This window comes from Marmota flaviventris, chromosome 13 (assembly GCF_047511675.1).
Source record: "Marmota flaviventris isolate mMarFla1 chromosome 13, mMarFla1.hap1, whole genome shotgun sequence".
Taxonomy (NCBI): domain Eukaryota; kingdom Metazoa; phylum Chordata; class Mammalia; order Rodentia; family Sciuridae; genus Marmota; species Marmota flaviventris.
This window is the reverse complement of record NC_092510.1, coordinates 101,320,301-101,338,428: the sequence shown is the minus strand read 5'-3', so window position 1 is coordinate 101,338,428 and position 18,128 is coordinate 101,320,301. Positions and strand designations below refer to the sequence as shown.

Genomic DNA, 18,128 nt, shown 5'->3' with positions numbered 1-18,128 from the left:
CTACTGGGAAAGGGGACTGGCACCCCGAGATATGAGCCTGCTAGACAGGGGAGAGAGCTCAGCCTGAGAAGATGGCAGCCAGGCTCTGGAGGAAGCCGGTTCAGCGCCTGTCTTGTTTCCCACAAATGAAATAAATATTTACATCCATGGCCAGAAACCACAAAGTTCCTGAAAATGCGCCAGCCCAGCAGGGGCCATGTGGAAGGGACTGGCCCATTAATGACCATTCCTGTGGGATGTTTAACAGAAGCCTAGGGTCAGAACCCCAGCCCAGCCAGAATACCCAGAGCAGCTTTATCAAGTTGGCAGGAAGTAACAGAGCTAATTAACAGGGGTGAAACAACTTCTCCGACCTCCTCCCTCCAGAGCCATCAAAAACCCTGGAACTGGTTCAGTGGGGAGGTACCCCACCCAAGTCCTGAAAAACTCCCCTGGCTAAGAGAACACCAGGGCAAGTACCTTCAAAGGTAGCATTGGGGCCAAAGTAAGAAGCCAGGTCCTTGGGCTCCAGGGCCTGAAGAAAGTTCTGCAAGACAGAAAGGAGGAGGAAGAAGGGGCAGGAGGCAAGATCAAGGAGAGGAAGTCAGAGGCAGGGAGAGGGAGAGCAGGGGCTGGCTAGGCGGGGAGAGGCAAAGAAGGGTGACTTTCACAGTCTGGGAAAAACGTGTCTGTCACCTTCACAGGGAGAAACCAATTCCCTCTTCAGTGAGCCCCTTTCTCCCCCCAAACACCAAACTCGGGTTCCTCCACCCAGTATGCCTGAAGCTGATACAGTCAGCTGAAAGACCAGGTCTACACATCCTCAGAGCTGTTTGGCAGCCCCGCCCCCCGCCCCCCAAGACTGAACAGCTAGCTCCTGCTATGAGCCCACCTGCTGGAAATCGGAGAGTGCCAAGCAGCCCAGGACAAAGAAGGCACCAGCAAGGACTCCCCTGACGCCAGCCACGGACAGAAGCTGGCATCTCACCCAGGGGTGAAGCTGGCTCATCCTCAGGAAAGCCCCTGTGGCAGGAGAGGGGCCCTGGTGACACAGAATCTGGTCAGGATGGAATGTCAAGTTCTTGTGGTGGGCTGGGCGGGCTGGGCGGGACTCTAGGGAGCTTCCTCCCAGGCAAGGCAGTGGGATGGGCAGTCGGCAGCTCCTCCTGCTGCAACCTGGCCTTGCTCTGGGGCAGACCCCAACCTGGACCTGCACCAGGAGAGCCCCCCAGCCATGCACACCTGGCCTCTTCCAGTCTGAAGAAGAGGGAGCTCTGAACCAGGGCACTGGAGACAGAGGCTTGCGTGGAATGCCAGGCCTTAGATAGTACCCTGGAGGTCTCCACCCTGGCTGACCAGAGGCTGCATAAAAGGCATCAGAGCTCTGCCCTGGCAGCTGGCCTCCCCACCCCACACCAATTTCCCACACTCCCTCCCTTGCACCTGTCCTCTTCACCCAGAAGACTGTGGCCCTCCCTGTGCTGCTCTTTTTTGGACATCTACACCCTTATGCCCCCACAACTACCTGCCCAGTCTGCACCCATACCCCATGGGGAGAGTCACAGAGCAGGTACATAGCCCCACATCTCTACACTCACCCTTGCAAACCCACCTAGCAACCCCAATGCATCTCCTGGGAAGGTCTTTAACATGCTCCAAAACACTCTTTGTGCTCCCCACCCCTCCCGCTCCCCATTATGGTTGATATATGAAAGGTATGGTTCCCAGCCTGTGGCAATATTGGGAGGTGGAGGAACCCTTAGGAGGTACAGTCTAGTGGGGAGAAATTAGGTCACTGGAGGTGTGCCCCTGAAGGGAGTATGGGGGTCCTGGGGTCCCTTCCCCTCTCTCTTTCCTGCTCAGTCACCACCAGGTAAGCTGCCCCTCCCTGTACCATGCACTCCTGTCTTCTGCCGGTGTTTTAAAAGGTAGATTTAAGTGCTCCTTCCACATACTTTGATCACAAATAATACTATTAAATTGATCGTCAGGGGCTGGGGTTGTGGCTACAGAGCTTGCCTCGCATGTGTGAGGCACTGGGTTCAATTCTCAGCACCACATATAAACAAATAAATAAAGGTCCATCAATAACTAATAAAATATTAAAAAATAAATACAAAAATAAATTGATTGGCAACCCTTATCCTTATCCATAGGTCCTTTAGTAACCTCTCTCCTTACCTGGACCTAAAGAAAAACAGATCCTATATTACATACAAATATGAGTATGTCACAATGAATCTATTATTATGTATGATAATAATGTGCCAATTAGTAAAGGGAGGAGAAAGAAAAACAGGTCCCAGAATACTGCTCAGCAAATAGATATTTCTGATTTATACCACGAGAATCCGATGTCTTCATTCACACGTCATACTCTCAAGTAGTTCTCAATGTTACACCAACGCAGTACTGTTTAAATTCACAACGCAGAACAATGAACACCCCCCAAGGGAAATCAGCACAGATTTTTCATCAAAAACATCAAAAAACAATCCCTAGTAGAGAATGAAACTGAATTCAGGGCCCTCATCTGAAATGGAGAATGGCTTCCGCATGCTGAGAGTGGAGGGTGCATCCCCACCCCAGTCCTGACAGGTGCCAAAGATGGGAGCAGAAAGGGCCACCTAATCTGCATACATGTGCTGCCTTTTGGCACTTCCCTGTCTCTTCTCCCTTAAAAGTTATAATATCAGGGATTTCGGAGATAGAAGAAACTTAGTTTCAAATGTTCTATCTTTCTTCAAAGATGGCTCTGAATAAAACCTATTTTCCTGTCAAATTGACTCCAAATACTTCTAGAGCAGAAAGCAGTATGGCCTCTCCTCTTTCCTTCTGGGTGGTATTAGAGCCACCTGATAACAGTAATACTTAATATACCCACACAAAGGGGGACTGCAAATAACCTCCTAGATCGTGTCTGTATGGACTTTACGTATATAAACACCACTGGCCCAGGTGAAGTCAGCTCTCTCCTCTTCAATGCCGGCACTCTACCATCTCTGTGTACTTCTTGCCTTCTCCAGATAAAAATCAATGTATGCCTCACTTTGACCTGTTCTTAAATCCCTTTCTGGAAAAATGTCAAGGACCCGCATGGCCTAAGTTGGAGTCCACTTCCCTGTGGGGACACCACTCCTGGGATGGGGCCTGCCTCCCTCTGGGGGGTCCTCCCGAAACAGCACCGTCCTCTTTATGCTTTGAATACAGACCCTGCTCTCTGCCACCGCCACTTATTTTTTAAATGAACGTGTTTCTCCCCGCTCCCCAAACTCGGGTCGTGGGGGGAGCGGGGTCACCCTTCTTCCCCATTCCAGGCAGACTTCCAGTTCTTGAGTACAAACCCACCACAGGAACGAAGCCCTTCAGACCTGGGGACGGCCCAGGAGTTCTCAGAAACCACTGGCTCCCAAGTGAACACGTGACTTCCAACTCCAACAGAGAACCGGGCCACGCAGCCTGGGAATCACCTCTAACCCCTTCCCGTGACGGGCAGAACCACAGCCTCTGGGCCAAGAGTCCCGTTCTCTTTTGCTGGCAAAACAATATAACTTCTTTTTCCTCTTCCTCGAAACCGCGTCCTGGTGATTGGCTCGGGTTGGGGAGAGGGCAGGCTTCCGGCACCGCCGGGGCAGGGCCCGGACCCTCGCAGCGCCCGCCCGACTCCTCGGGGGCGGCTGCAGCTCGGCGGGGCACCCCCGAACCCCGGAGCCGAGCTGGCGTGCTGGTGACATCGCTCTCTGATAAGAACATCAGAACCTGCGGGCCGCCTCGCAGCCCCAGGGCAGGGGACCCGTGAGCGCGGACCCGCTCGGGCTTCCCCGCGTCCTGTGCAACGCTCGCCCGCCCCCTTCCGGCCGCTCCGGCGCGGTGCTGCGCGAGGACGGGCCCTCCCATCCCTTCCGGTGTTCGCGTTTCTCAACTCCACCCCGGATCTCAGTGGGACCCCAGGCTCCAACCCGACCCTGGGTGGCTGATCCCCGGCGCCGCTCGCCAGGGCGCCGGCCCTATTTCCGAGCAAGAGAATGGTCCCTCCCCGCTCCCGGCCGTGCGGAACCAAAGGCGTACACCCGGTTTCCAGCGAGTCGCTAAGGGAAGAGCACTTCCAGGCGCTGGAGCGCGCTGCGGAGGCCCGCCGGTCGTGTGCTGCCGCTTTCGGAGTCGTTCGCCGTCCTCTTCCGGGGCGGGGCCCGCACCCCGTGGCCTGGAGCTCGCTGCGCAGCTGCAGCGGCGCGCGGGACATACTGGGATGAAGGCGAAGGCGAAGGCGCCGGCCTCCGAGCGCGCCGCGAGCATCCTCGCCGCTCAGCCGGGGGCTGTCGGGAAGCTCGCGCGGAAGAGAAGCAAGAAGAGGTTCTGGAAGAGCAAAGCGCGAGAAGGAAGCAGCACGCCGGGAAGCGTCCCCAGAGTGGCCGTGGGGCGGCCTCCCAAGGCACCCGAAGACTTTTCTCAAAACTGGAAGGCGCTGAGGGAGGTGAGTCGGGGCGGGGGCCAACGCAGGCACCCCAAGGCTTTTGGTTGGGGCGTCGCAGAGCGCAGAACGGAGTGGCCGCAAAAAAGCATCCTTACAGAGAGAACCGTTGGCAGGAGAGGCCATCGGGGGGACCGAGAGACCCTGTGGCTAGCCGGTGCCGGTGGCAGACACGAGGTATAGAGGATTCCGCAACGCGGGCTTTGAAGGAGCTGGTCGTCGATGACAGCTGCCGCCGCTGTTAAGCTCCTGAGACGTACTGACACCTGCCACAGGATCTGGGCTGTGTTCCTACCTACCCAGCTAACACCCGAGAGGCTTGTCTCCTTACAGCTGCAGTAAACGACCCAGGTTTGCTGCTGGGCACAGGGCCTCACCCAGCAGGCCAGCCCGGAAGGACTGTAGAGGTTGCCCTGTGCTCCTCTTTCAAGTCCTTAGTCACTTAGAGTTAGCTGCTGTTACTGTCCCTGTTTCGCTCATGGGGAAATTGAGGCACACAGAGCTTAAGGGACTTGGCCTGAGGTCACACAGCTAGTAAATGGCAGAGCTGAGAGCCAGATTTACAACATTCTTACTTGAGTTTGTGCTCTTCACTATGACCAACCTTCAGACAGTTTTCTGGCTTGTATTTCATGGAGCCTTGGTGAAAAAGAGGGAGAGGATAAAGAACTTCTTGAACCCCGACACTCTGCTTTGTATATCTTAATGTGGATGTTCCAAATCATTTTTCTCTTTTGACACTAAGAACCTGTTACAGGCCTATGGGCAACCCCAGGGTTCTGTATGATTTCCTAAGTACAGGTTTGTTCTCTTTCTTACAGGAAAGTAATCAAATGCATAGAAGGGCTGTTCACTATAGGGAAAACTGGTTTTTCTGTGATTTCTGCAAGGAAGTAAATCGTTTGGTCTTTAACTGTTATAGAAATAATAAAGTAGAAACCTACCTCATCGCTGTCAACTGGCTGCCACATGTCTTAACTGAGGACAACAGCCCAGAAGGGATTTGAGCACAAAGAGGAAATTGGGCTCCAAGACCTTGGAGCACCTCCTGCCACCCATTTGATAGCAGCTTTTCTTTCCATTGAACATGGCCCTCTGTCTTCCTGAGGCCCTGAACAGTAGCAAGCCCAGAGATGGTGTGAGGGAAATGTTGATCTGAGTCACAAGGGAATTAACCCTAAAATCAATTCCAAATTTATTCAAGTGAAAAAAGCTGCCTGTCTCCTCTTCCCAGGCACTTGGTAAAGTGCTCTGTGAAGTTTAGTTGCTCAACAGATTTTTAAAGTATAGAATGTTAGCTTGAAGTTTTGTAGGACTAGAAAAGTGGGTGTAAAATTATGCATTATATGAGAGAAGCAAAAAAAGGCACCTCTCCACTAGTGACTTAGGTAAGAATGGAAAAAGGATTTTCCAAACTATTCAGAGCCAGATCAGTGGTGCTGACCACAACATGTGTAGATGTGATGGACGTGCATTTGTACATATGTGCATACATGTTTTTCAACATGGGTATGTCATTCCAAATTAAAATGTGGCTTGTATTTTATTTTGGGTCCTATTAGCTGCTGAAGCAAACATCACAAACCCCAGAAAAGCCTGTTGTCTCTCAGACGGATCCAAAAAAGCAGCCTCACCTTAACCAACAGAACAGAAAAGAGACCTCAGCTAAAGTCAAGGGAGAGGAGATGCCAACAAAAAAAGACCAGGAGGCCACAGGGGGCTCTGTTCCCTCTGGATCTAGGAAGGAAAGGATCGTGCCAGTACCTCCCGCAGAGGCCAAGGGAGCAGAGCATAAGAAAGGAGCCAAGAAAAGGACAAATGGTGATGTTTCTTTGAAACAAGGGAACATCAAGCATAAGAAGCGGAAAGCTAAGGAAGCAGCCGTGGCCTCAGCTCCAGCCCTGCCCACTGAGTAAGTACTGGTGGCTGTGCTGTGGTGGTGCAGGCCTTCTGCCCCCTTTCTGCATCCACGCCTGGCCCCGTCCTCACCACTGAGGACAGAGGTGCTGAGGCCTGTCTCCCTAGGGACAGAGGCCACTGGCCAGGTACCTCCAACACCATAGCCTGATGCTTGTTTCCTGCTTGCCTGCTTCTTGCCTCTTCCCCAGAGTGTAGGTATGATGAAGGCAGAGCTTGTTTCAGGGTCGCCACCATGTCTCCAGGGTCTAGCACAGAGCTCTGTGCTTAGTGAGCACCAACAAAGCCCTGTAGCGTAAGCAAGCGTGGAGCCAGGAAGACCTGTATGCAAGGCCCATTTCTGCTTCTCACCAGTAGGACAGTGTGGATGGACTCCTGGCATCCCCTTCCCTCTGTGTGGCCATCTGTGGAGTCCAAGGAGACCTAGGTACAGCATGTTTGGCTCATTGCTGGTGACCACTCAGTAAGCACTGTGGTGATCACCTGGAGGGGAGACATGCTTGTGAGCCAGAGGCTGACTTGGTGTTGCCTGGGTGCTGAAGGTCAGAGGGAAGCAGCGTGTGGGCACCTCCTGTGCTGTGCCAGGCAGGCTACTTGCAGTGGAGCTGTCGTCAAGGTCCTTCCCTCTGGAGGTTGATAGTAAGCAAGGGACACAAGCTGTTTAGTAACTGGAGTATGCTCAGGGTGGACCAAGTGAGGGAGAAGGGGATAGGCACACAACAAGAGGGAAGGACATCCAGTGGAGTCAGGAGGAACCTTTCTAAGGGATGGCGTTGAAGCAGAGCCTGAGGACTGGAGTGCAGCAGGCAGGCAAACGGGCAGACCATGGTGGGGGTCTGTGTGTACTCTGCCCTGGTGCCCGTCTGTGTATCCTGGTCACTGGATGGTGAGCCTGTTACTTGTGTAATTAGAAAGAAAACAGCAGCCATCGTCCTGCTGACAGGGAACTATCTGTTTCTGTTTGATGTTCTTTGGGTTTTTTTGCTTTGTGGATCTTGAGTATGAGCATATTTGCTAATTAAAAGAAAGGTGGAGCTGGAGTTGTGGCTCAGTGGTAGAGTGCTTGCCTAGCATGTATGAGCCCCTGAGTTCAATCCTCAGCACCACATATAAGTAAATAAAATAAAGATAAAAGAAAGGAGTTGGAAGGAAAGTGTCACAATGATTCAAACAGTAGCCACAGCCAGGCCAATGTTTGTGGGAGGAGCAGTCTCCACCATACTTGAGCCCACCTGTACCCCAAGTCTCTCCCCAACAGCCAGACCTTTCTGGTGGTCAGCTGCTTTTGTCTTTGTCTTTTAGGGAAGACATCTGGTTTGATGATGTTGATCCAGCAGATATCGAAGCTGCTATAGGCCCAGAGGCAGCCAGGATAGCAAGGAGGCAGCTGGGCCAGAGGGAGAGCAGCACCACCCTGGTGAAGGAGCAGGCCTTCCACGGGTATGCGTGGCTGGGGGCTGGGGCAGCTGGGGATTTCCAGACTTCTGGGGTGTAAGCTCTTCAGGGCAGAGGGTCCCTTCCTCTGGTTGAATGGAGCAAGCACAACCCAGGACCCTGCTGAGAACTGGTGTGGCACAGCATGTCACGGGTGCGCAGCATTGATGCAGGGCCTCACCCAGGCTCCCTCAGGGTCTGGCCTGCATCCTGGGCTGCAGGGCCTGTTACACTTGAGCCTCTGGTTCCCTCAGCCTGACAAGAGCCTTGGCCCTGGATTGTGAGATGGTGGGCGTGGGCCCCAAGGGGGAGGAGAGCATCGTGGCCCGCGTGTCCCTCGTGAACCAGTATGGGAAGTGCGTTTATGACAAGTACGTGAAGCCCACCGAGCCCGTGACAGACTACAGGACAGCGGTCAGTGGGATTCGGCCCGAGAAGCTCAAGCAGGGTATGGCACCCACAGTGCAGGAGCTCTGGGGAGCAGCACCTATGTTCTCTTCTCTGCCCCTGCTGCCCTAGTTTGTTCAGGGTCACTCGGCATCCTGTGTGCTGTGCCCGGGGGTGGTTGCCTTCCAGGAGGAACAGTGTGTTCCCGTGGCTTCCCTGCCCTTTCTTCCTTTGCTTTGGTGTCCCCCACACCTATTAAAAAACAGGGTGGTTCTAGAATTGCTTTGTGCTATGTGCAGTGGGGACTGAGTGTGTTGGGGATCAGGAAAGAGGCCATTGGGAGCTTTGGGGATAGGATCTCGGGGACAGATCACAGGTCCCTTTGGGAAGCCTTGGGAAGGCAGTGAGAAGCCTGGTCTAGCCTCTATTCTAATAGGCCTCCTATGGGTGACATTCAGAATGGGGTAGAAATAGGAAGGGTTGTCAGCTGGTGGTGAGCAGAGGGGAGATGACTGTAAGGTGACCAGAAGCACTCCAACCCTGGATATAGCAGAGGCCAAGTCTGCATGTGATGTGATAGCGGGCATCACCTGGGAGGTTCTGATACTTGCCACCTGAAGAAACCTAGTGGTCATCATCAGGGTCCTGGGCCATGTGGCCTTTCTGCACACTGCCTGTCTGCTTCTCCTAGGCATATGGCCATCAAGATGGCCCTGCCATTACTCAGAACCCTAGACTGACCAGCATCTCCTGATTTCAGTTCCTGGAGGGAAGCTGGTCTGATCAGCTCTGGCCGGGACTGGGCAGGCAGATGGTGCAAGCATGGTTCTGTGAGACTTCTGGTGGGATTGGGGGTAAGGGTGGGAGAGGGCTCTCCTGGGTGGCGTGGGGGTAAGGTGGTCCTTGAAGGGTGCCTGCGACGAGGGAGCAGATGGAGCTGCCTCCCGAGCCCAGGATCTAGGGCAGCAAAGCTTCTGCTGTCCATGGTACAGTCTTCCTTTTATTTCTACCTGGAAAACCACAGCGCTTGAGCCTGACAATTGGTTACTGCAGGAAGCTGACTGCACTGTCAGATGCCTCTGAGAGTCTTGGTGCTTATGAATTCTCCTGTGGGCCGAGATGGGAGCAGGTAGTGGGAGGGAGCCCAAGACAACTACGCCCGTGGGTCCTTCATGGCTTCCCCACGCCCAGGTCCACCAGAACCTCTGAGGCTTCCAGTTGCATGGCATTGGGGACTTGGCCTGTTAGCTTTGGTCTGGTCAGGGGTAGCATGGAGCACCCCTGGCAGTGGTTTATGTTGCCAAAACTCACTTCTCTGTTTTGATTTTCAGGAGAAGAGCTTGAGGTTGTGCAGAGGGAAGTGGCAGAAATGCTCAAGGGCAGAATCCTGGTGGGGCACGCGCTTCACAATGATTTAAAGGTGCTGGGTTCTGACCTCCTGGGGACATAGGGCCCACTCTCTCTCATGTGTGCAGCACTTACCTTCTCATGTCTGTCTCTAGAAGTATTGTTATGGGACTTGTTATTTTTGAATTTGTCCCATGACCCCACATTGGGAATACTTGGATGCTGCTTATTTGGTTCTCAGGATGTCAGGAGGTGTGTAGCACTTGTTTTGAGAACCACAAGCTACAGTGGGACTCCAGTGCCTGAGGGGCTGATATCCTGCCCTAAGGAAAAGAAGGGGCTGTGGCCACAGGACACACAGGGTACCTTTCGTGGGATACCTGACTGAGCTGGGGGAAGGCCTGATGACTGGTTGTCCACCTGTGACCAGGGTCCCTTGCACAGAAACTTGTTTATGCAGCAGACACCCTTGGCCCTCATCTGACTTTGTGGTGGGTACTGAGCATCTCTGATGCTAGGAGCCTGGCCTTGTGTTTTCCCCAGCATCCTGGGGAAAGCCCAGCTGGGCATAGGGCATGGGTCACTTTCAGTTGGTGAGCAAATGCTTGAATGGTTCAAAGGAAGCAGAGGGAGCTGGGTACAGTGGCACATGCCTATATTCCCAGGGGCTTGAGAAGCAGGCAGGAGGATCACAAGTTCAAAACCAGCCTCAACAACTTAGCGAGACCCTGTTTCAAAAGATAAAAAGGGTTGGGGATACAGCTTTGTGGTTAAGCGCCCCTGGATTCAATCCCCAGTACCAAAAAGAAAACGGAAGCCAAAGGAAAGCAAGAGCCTGGGCTGCCAGCAGGAGAGATGCCTGTGGACTCTTGCCATGGCCACCAGCACAGGCTTCCAGTGTAGTGTTCTGAGGTCCAGGCAGCAGCCTCCTGTGCCATCCCTACACTCTGTGAGTGGGGTGGGGTGGGGGGGGAGGTCTCAATTAACCCTTTACAGAACAGTGGAGGCTTGTGCTGCTGAGCTTCAGTGAGCTTGAGAACATTCCCAGGTGTGACACCTGTTGCAGACCCAGGTGCCCTGCCCCTTTCTGCTGCCTCTTCAGCTGCCCTGTAGGCGGGGAAGGGATGAGGGCTTCCTCTGGCAGTCATTCCAGCTGGATTCACCTCCTTCCCAGGTGGCCAGTGTGGGGCCAACTTGGTGGGAGTGGGTGGTTCCTTAGGGCTTGTGGCCTCGGTCTCTGTTCCTTAGGGTCCTGCAGATTAGAACCCTGTGGGCAGACAGAATGGACATTATCCTTCCTGGGTGTGTTGCTGCAGCTGATCAATGTCCCATGGATATCTAGCAGCCTCAGGCTTTTCAGGAACCTTGGTGGTGGTTTAAAGTTTCCTCTTAAATGTTTGGGGCTCAGAGAGAGATTAGTGGCAGACCACATGCTTAGCAATACAAGGACTGCGTTCAATCCCCAGCACCAAAATGGTAAAAAATAAATAAATAAAATAAATGTTCAACTGTTGGGAGCTAACCAAAGACCTGGGTGCAGTGGCGCACCCTGTAATCCCAGTGACTTGGGAGGCTGAAGCAGGAGGATTGCAGGTTGGAAGCCAGCCCCAGCAACTTAATGAGGCCTTTTCCCATGAAACAAATAAATAGGGCTGAAGTTGTAGCTCAGTGGTAGAGCCCTTGCCTCGCACATGTGAGGCCCTGGGTTCCATCCTCAGCACCACGTAAAAACAAAGATATTGTGTCCATATACAACTAAAAAAAATAATAAATTTTAAAAAGACGAAGAAGCAAATAAATAGATAAATAAAAGGGCTGGTGATGTAGCTCAGTGGTTGAGTACTTGAACATCCCCAGCATCAAAAAAAAGTCATTTTCCCACTTGTGTGTGGAATCACCTTCAGAGACTGCCACAGGTGATGGGAGGGCCACTGATTCGGGGAACTGGGCTGAAGTCACAGGATGAGCTATTGAAATCTTTTTAGTTTCCTGGTATGTAGAACCAGCTCAAAATGCTGTTTCCTAATGACTCTCTTTCCTCTGCTTCCTTGATTTCAGGATTTTTGTTAAGGTGGTGGGAAAAAGAGGTTCCATTAGTACACCTTGAAACTGCTTGTCCCTGTTTTCTTCTAGGTGCTGTTTCTTGATCATCCAAAAAAGAAAATCCGGGACACCCAGAAATACAAACCTTTCAAGAGTCAAGTAAAGGTACTTAAAATGAGTGTGGCTTCTGTCAGATGTTTTCACTCTGCTCCCTGGTAGCTGACTTACTGGTTAAAATGGTTTTTGTTTTGTTTTTACTTTTTTTTTTCTTTCTGTTTTTATATCTTTATTGTATATTCCCCAAAGTGAGATGTACATACCTCTAATGATTTTAGGTGGTTCACAGATAAACATTTACAAATTGTATTAAGAAAAATAAAATTAGCCTTTAAGACTTATGATTTCACAGATTTAAGGTTTGTTTTTACTTTTAACCTTTGAAAAGATTCTTAAAAAGAACAAGTAGGGGGCTGGAGCTGTAGCTCAGCAGCAGAGTGCTTGCCTAGCATGCATGAAGTACTGGTTCAATCCTCAGCACCACATAAAAATAAACAAAATAAAGGCATTCTGTCCATCTACAACTACAAAAAAAAAAAAAAAAGTAGGGCCGGACATGGAGGTACACGCCTGTAATCCCAGCAGCTCAGGAGGCTGAGGCAGGAAAATAGTAAGTTCAAGGTCAGCCTCAGCAACTTAGTGAGGCCCTAACTAACTTAGTGAGACCCTGTCTCTAAATAAAAAATTAAAAGGGCTGTGGGTGTACTTCAGTGATTAAGCACACCTGGGTTCAATCCACTGTACCAGCCTCCAAAAAAAAGAACAAGCTGGGGCTGGGGACGTGGTCAGGGTGGAGCCTGCCTAAAGTACAAGGCCCTGTGTTCCTTCCCCAGCACTCAAAGAAAAGGTAGAATCTGTTCATTGCCAACCTTGAAAACAAGTGTGAGGGGGCGAGTCCTCCACACACTCGTCCCAAGGCAGGCCCCTGGGTAGGTGCTCACTGCCCTATAGGGTGCCAAGGGAGAGATGGTGCCCCTGGGAAGCATCAGGGGCCGAGGATGGAAAGAGATGTTGGCCCCTTTCTTCCCCCAGTGCTGGGGATGGAACCATGGAACCTTCACATGCTAGGAAAGTGCTCTGCCACTGAGCCAGCCTGGCATTGCCTTTAAGATTGCCTTGTGTGTGGTGGGGGGGTGGGGTGGGGTCACCAGCCTGTCCTGGCTGGTGGCTGCTGCCCTCAATGCCTCTGGCACTCCCAGTGAAGGGTGGACTCGGAAGCCATCTCCTCCCTACTGGGGAGGCACCCTCCTGAACAGAGGCAGCCACCCTGCACACTGTGCTCTCTCCTTTCCCTTTGCAGAGTGGGAGGCCATCTCTGAAACTACTTTCTGAGAAAATCCTGGGCATCAGGGTCCAGCAGGCAGAGCACTGTTCGGTAAGTGTCCCTAGGTGACAGTCCTTGGGTTTGGGAGCTGTCCCTGATCTTGAAACTCAAGCACATGTCACCTGACAGCAGACACGAGAGAGATGGGGCCTGGACAGCTTCCTTAGGAGGCTGTTAATTTAAAACAAATGAAACAGCAAAGCATGCTTATGATGTGTTAAGTCTTCAGCGTTTATATCCAGTTAACACTCAAAAAATACTGAATGTAAACACTTGGAAAAAAGTTCAGCAATCTTATCAGGTGGTGTTGACCCATTTTCTGTTATTGAGATGGAATTCCCAAAGCTAATAACTCATGGTTCTAGAGCTCAAGGTCATGGCACTGGCATCAGCTCTGGCAAAGGCCTCATCTCATGGCAGATGTAGTGCAATGGCAGGAGCCTATGGGAGAGTCACATCCAGTACAGGAAAGGGGGGTGGGGGTGTCTTTTATTTATTTATTTTTTTAGCTGTAGATGAACATAGAGTATCTTTATTTTTATGTGGTGCTGAGGATTGAACCCAGTGTCTCATACATGCAAGGCAAGTGCTTTCCCATTGAGCTACAGCCCCAGCCCTGGAGGGGATCTTTTTATAGCAACACTTTGACAACAGTTAACTGAGGCCCAAGAACTGCTTCAGGCCTCCCAAGAGCTCTCCCTAGTGACCCCACTGGCCCACTCTCACGGGTCTGCTACCTGCATGCTGCCTCATGGAGGACCTTGGGGGCAAGGTACATCCAAACCATAGTCAGTGGCCCAGGCCCCCTGCCCTCCTGACCAGGACGGTCTCTTGCCTGCAGTGTGGCATGCAGCTCTCTGGGCCCTTGTGCTGCAGGGCAGAGACCCCAGCCCACTGTTTGTTACTCTGTATCCCTGATGTCTGCTGAACCTTAAAGGGCAGTGCTCACCCCTTCATCCCTCTGAGTTTCCTTTCTTTCTGTAGATAGGTCACAGAACTGCAGGGTGGGTGGTGGGTGGGTGACCACTCCACGTCTTCTTCCCCATCTTGCAGAGGTCTCCTGCCAAGTGTGTGCTTCACTCGGCTGCACATCCCCAGCACAGTGGCTGGCCTGAAGGGCTCAGGATGAGCAGGGGTGTGCAAGGGCAGGAAGTCAGGGTGTGTCCTAGGCACAGCCAGGAGGGGATGGCAGGTTGGGGGTGCCTGGTGGCTCCACTGTCTGCTGACCTCCAGAGGAAGGATGGGACATCTGGGCTGAAGACCTGACTGGCCTGGGTGCTCAGCTCCTTCCTCTGAGGAGGCCACTGCCTCTCCATTGTTGTGAGGGGTTCACTGATGGTGGGTGGCTCTGTGTGTCACACAGTCACCACTGGCATGAGTGCTCCTTCCAGATCCAGGATGCCCAGGCAGCAATGAGGCTCTATGTCATGGTGAAGAGGGAGTGGGAGAACACTGCAGGAGACAGGCGCCCCCCGGCCTCTGCCCCAGACAGCTGCAATGAGAACTCCTAGCCTGCTGCCTGCTCCCGCTGCCCCACCCTCCATCCTGTCAAGCACCTCCGTCCAGTGGCAGTGGGGACCAGATCCTGGGACCAGTGGAGTCGCTCCAAAGTGGGACAGGGGTGAATTGTGTTCAAAGCCAGAACCATGGGGCTTCCTTCTCCCTGTGGCCTCTGCTGCATCTGGGTGTTTAGGGCAGGATGAGCAGGGGTGTGTCCTAGGCACAGCCAGGAAGTGGTAGCGGGTTGGGGTTGCCTAGTGGCTCCACTGTCTGCTGCTGACCTCCAGAGGAAGAATGGGATGTCTGGGCTGTCCCTGAAGACCTGACTGCCCTGGGTGCTCAGCTCCTTCCTCTGAGGAGGCCACTGCCTCTCCATCGTTGCGGGTGATGGATATAGGCTTTGTTGGCCCCAGTTCAAACCCTGTCTGCAGGTGGCTGCTGACTGCAGCTGAATAGCACAGCAGCTGCCCCACCAGGACTTGCCTGAGGCCGTTGGACATGGAGAAGGGCTTCCTGGGGGTGGGGTCCTGTTTCTCACCTGTTTACCTCAGTTGGCCAGCATCCAGCAGACCAGCAGAGGCTTCTCCCCACAGCCAGTCATGTGAGACTCGGGACACACTTTTCTATTCCTGAAGCTCCCTGCCAACCTTGGGCAGCCAAGCTGGCCAGTCTGTGAGCACCTATGGGCAGCCTGCGGTCTTCAGGCCAGGCTCGGGTCTGAGGATCTCTCTGGGAACTGATCAGGAGTGGAGTGCACCAAGCCCAGGGCTTCATCAGGCCATCTGATAGCTGTGTGGACAGTGTGCACCCACAGAGGACATCCCTGGCACAGAGACAGATGCTCACCTCACATGGAGCTTGTGGGGCTGGGTTGGCTCAGTGGTGGGCACTCACCTCCCCTGCGTGGGCCAGGCCTGCCCCAGCACCATGTAACAATAAACAAATGAAGCTTGTGGAGGGTAGTTCCTTCCCCTCAGCTAGAACCCTCAAGTCCTGCAGACTGTGCCACCAAGCGCCACCATGACCTGCCACTTCTACACCAGCAGTGACTCGGACATAACTGGAACCAGCCTTGGGCCTCTTTATTAGTTACTGGGCATAGCGGGGCGTGCATACTGGTCCCTAACGTCCTAGTCCCCACTTACACCTAGGACAGGAAGGCAGGTGCTTCAGGGCAGGTGGGGGCGGCCTTCCGGGAGAAAGGGGACCTTAGGAGCAGCTGCTTCCTCCCTGACAGCAGCTCCACACAGCTTCCTTTCCTGGGAGCTGTGCAGTGCAGCCTCCAGACTCAGGGACGCTTTCTCTGCATAAGAGACCAGCTCCTGGAAGGGATAGGCAGGTTCCTCTTGGAGGGTCTGGGGTCGGAGCCATTAACTGATGAAATCTACCAATTTGTGAAACCCTCTGGTCACCCCTCCCCCCAGGATTGACTGGCCCAGTCCCAGAAATGGAGTAATAGGGAAGTGTCGCTGAAGTCTGCCCACAGCACTCAGAGCCTGCTCCAAGTAAACGTGCCCAGCCCATGTCCCCACGTGTAGGGGCTTGGCCTAGTTTGCTGAAGGCCCTCCTGTCACTCACCAGGCTGGAGGTGAAGCGCCCCTGGATCTCTCTGACCAAAGCCCTGATGCCACTGGACTCCAGCTCTGGCAGGATTTCCTCTGGTGGAACAGAAAGGGTACTGAAACCCAGAGCCCAGCCAGAGGGCAAGGCAGGGTCCCAGGGCCACTTAGGGCATGGGCAGAGTGCCACCCTGGGTTCCATAGTTCATACATTGTCCTGGGCTGTAGCTATGCCCTATGCAGGGGTGCCAGGTGAGTGGAAAGTTTGGGGCCATCTCTGTGGGGCTCCTTCCTTCCCCCCTGACCACTGCTCCCAGGTAGGGCAAGGGGGTCCTCACTGTAGGAGGAAAGGTGGGCCAGCAGCATGCAGAGGTTCTCCACCACCTCAGGGTCATCCTTGTACAGCTGATAGGTCTCCTGCAGGAGGGTGAGGCCACTGCCACCATCCTGTGGCATCACCACCCGGAAGGCTGCCAGCTCTGGGGAAGAGGAGGTAACAGGGTTCCCAATCTAGTGCTGGCACTGTGCGTTTGGTCTTGGGCCAGTTCCTCAGCCCAAGGTTCCCCTGAGAGATGGGTAGTGATGATACTGGTTTCATGGGTTGCTGGGAAAACTCAGCATTGGGCCCAAGCTCTGGGCTCTGCTGGCTCCATTTTCCCACAGTGCGGCTTTGCACCCACAGCAAAAGCTCTGCTCCTGCTGGCCCATGTACTCCCTTCCCTAGGGAGGCAGGCCCAGAGGCATATGCTGGTGCAAGTTTCACCAGGCTAGGTGGTGGGGCTGCAACTCACCCGGCCTGGCTCAGGTCCTGCTCCCTTGGTGGAGACCATGTCCCTTTTCCCCCCAGGGCCTTGACCTCCCCAGCTGTCCCTAGAAGGAGTTGACAGCTAATCTGTGGTAGGCTGCTGGTGGGACCTGAGGCCCAAGCATTGCTCTGACCAGGAGGAAAGGCCACTTTACCTCCAGACCCCAGCTGAGAGGCATACAGGAGTCTGACCAGCTCTGCTCCCCATCCAGGTGGCCCACCCATCCTGCTAGAGTTGGCATGGGACCTCAGAAGGGCTGAGCCTTTCCCACATGGGTTGCTGAGCATGGGGTTTCCAGGACAGGAGGAGACAGCCCCCGCTCCCCCTAGGAGACCCCATCATCTTGGGCAGCCCAGTAGACTGGCATGGCCAGAAGAGCCAGGTGAGGAGCCGGAAGTCCTCCCCAAGAGCGTAGTTACTGCTCTAAGGAAGGCCACACAGCACAGAGGTCAAGATCATGAGCAGAGGCCTCAGCCCCACCATGCGCCTCTGGTGACTGGCCAGTCCCCAGACCCCAAGTGCCCTCTGTGAGGGATAACTGCCGGTCTCAGCATGGGGCCTGGCGCAAGGCACTAAATAAGAGCCAGGGTTTGTGCTTAGGAATTGGAGACAGACCTGTATGCTGAGAGCCTGCATGGACCCACAGGGGGTGGACAGGGAAGGGAGATAACAGGCAGCATTAAGCAAAAGGCAGAGGCTGCCTGTTGTGTGCAGCCTCGGTGGCACCTCCTCAATGATGTGACTGAGTCATTTTGTTCCTCCTGTTTTGGTTTGTGGGCAGCTGTAGACATTACTGACCAGGGCTGATTTCTACCCTAACACTGGGCTCACCTGACACCTTGGCGAGGCTGGCCAGCCCTCGGTAGGCATTATTCACCAGCAGGACTCTTTCCTGGCTCAGCCGGATGCTTTGCAAAAGCAGCTCCACCACCTTCTCAAATTGCCACTCACTCATACAGCCTGCAGAGGACAGGGACCTGGTTGCCCTGTGTCCAGGGCTGCCCTCCCCACTCACTCTCAAGGGCCTGAGCTCCTCACCCAGCAAGGACAGCAGCCAGAACACCGCACAGCCTGCCTCAGCTATTTCTGCATCTGTGGGGTGGGTGTCCAGCACCTGGATGACCAGGGCTGGGATCTTCACCACAGGGTCTTTGTTCACAATGACAGCTGGATCCAAGACAGGGATGGAGGACACCCAGGCATTGGGTGTGTGCATGAGGGCCTACTGTATACATGCCCCACCTGCTGCTCCCACCCACCAAGCAGGGCAGAAACGTAAGAGGACAGATGGAGGGTGGGGGCAT

General features: G+C 53.7%; 3 protein-coding genes across 9 annotated transcripts in view; 1 reads left to right on the top strand and 2 right to left on the bottom strand.

Annotated features, from left to right (window-relative positions):
- Positions 1–4,222, bottom strand: part of Adamts13 (ADAM metallopeptidase with thrombospondin type 1 motif 13) — a 32,633-nt gene extending 28,411 nt beyond the window's left edge. The window contains exons 1-2 of the mRNA XM_071600416.1: positions 4,048–4,222; positions 872–1,002 (exon numbers count right to left, since the gene is read on the bottom strand). Of these exons, the coding sequence (XP_071456517.1) occupies positions 872–1,002; positions 4,048–4,222 (306 nt within the window). The remainder of the gene's footprint in view (positions 1–871; positions 1,003–4,047) is intronic.
- Positions 3,781–18,128, top strand: part of Rexo4 (REX4 homolog, 3'-5' exonuclease) — a 24,368-nt gene continuing 10,020 nt past the window's right edge. The window contains exons 1-8 of one of the 3 annotated variants that reach the window (XM_071601131.1): positions 3,831–4,453; positions 6,013–6,362; positions 7,670–7,807; positions 8,056–8,249; positions 9,520–9,608; positions 11,669–11,743; positions 12,936–13,010; positions 14,323–14,405. In XM_071601131.1, the coding sequence (XP_071457232.1) occupies positions 4,229–4,453; positions 6,013–6,362; positions 7,670–7,807; positions 8,056–8,249; positions 9,520–9,608; positions 11,669–11,743; positions 12,936–13,010; positions 14,323–14,337 (1,161 nt within the window). In that variant the 5' untranslated portion in view covers positions 3,831–4,228 and the 3' untranslated portion in view covers positions 14,338–14,405. Of the gene's footprint in view, positions 4,454–6,012; positions 6,363–7,669; positions 7,808–8,055; positions 8,250–9,519; positions 9,609–11,668; positions 11,744–12,935; positions 13,011–14,322; positions 15,413–18,128 lie in introns of those variants that run through there. The other 2 variants (XM_027942267.3, XM_071601130.1) reach the window with 2 other exon arrangements.
- Positions 10,165–18,128, bottom strand: part of Stkld1 (serine/threonine kinase like domain containing 1) — a 24,433-nt gene continuing 16,469 nt past the window's right edge. For 3 of the 5 annotated variants that reach the window (XM_071601129.1, XM_027935411.2, XM_071601126.1), the window contains 5 exons: positions 17,863–17,991; positions 17,656–17,784; positions 16,357–16,497; positions 16,038–16,117; positions 15,491–15,781 (listed from right to left, as the gene is read on the bottom strand). In XM_071601129.1, coding sequence (XP_071457230.1) covers positions 15,629–15,781; positions 16,038–16,117; positions 16,357–16,497; positions 17,656–17,784; positions 17,863–17,991 — 632 coding nt within the window. In that variant the 3' untranslated portion in view covers positions 15,491–15,628. Of the gene's footprint in view, positions 10,803–15,490; positions 15,782–16,037; positions 16,118–16,356; positions 16,498–17,655; positions 17,785–17,862; positions 17,992–18,128 lie in introns of those variants that run through there. The other 2 variants (XM_071601127.1, XM_071601128.1) reach the window with 2 other exon arrangements.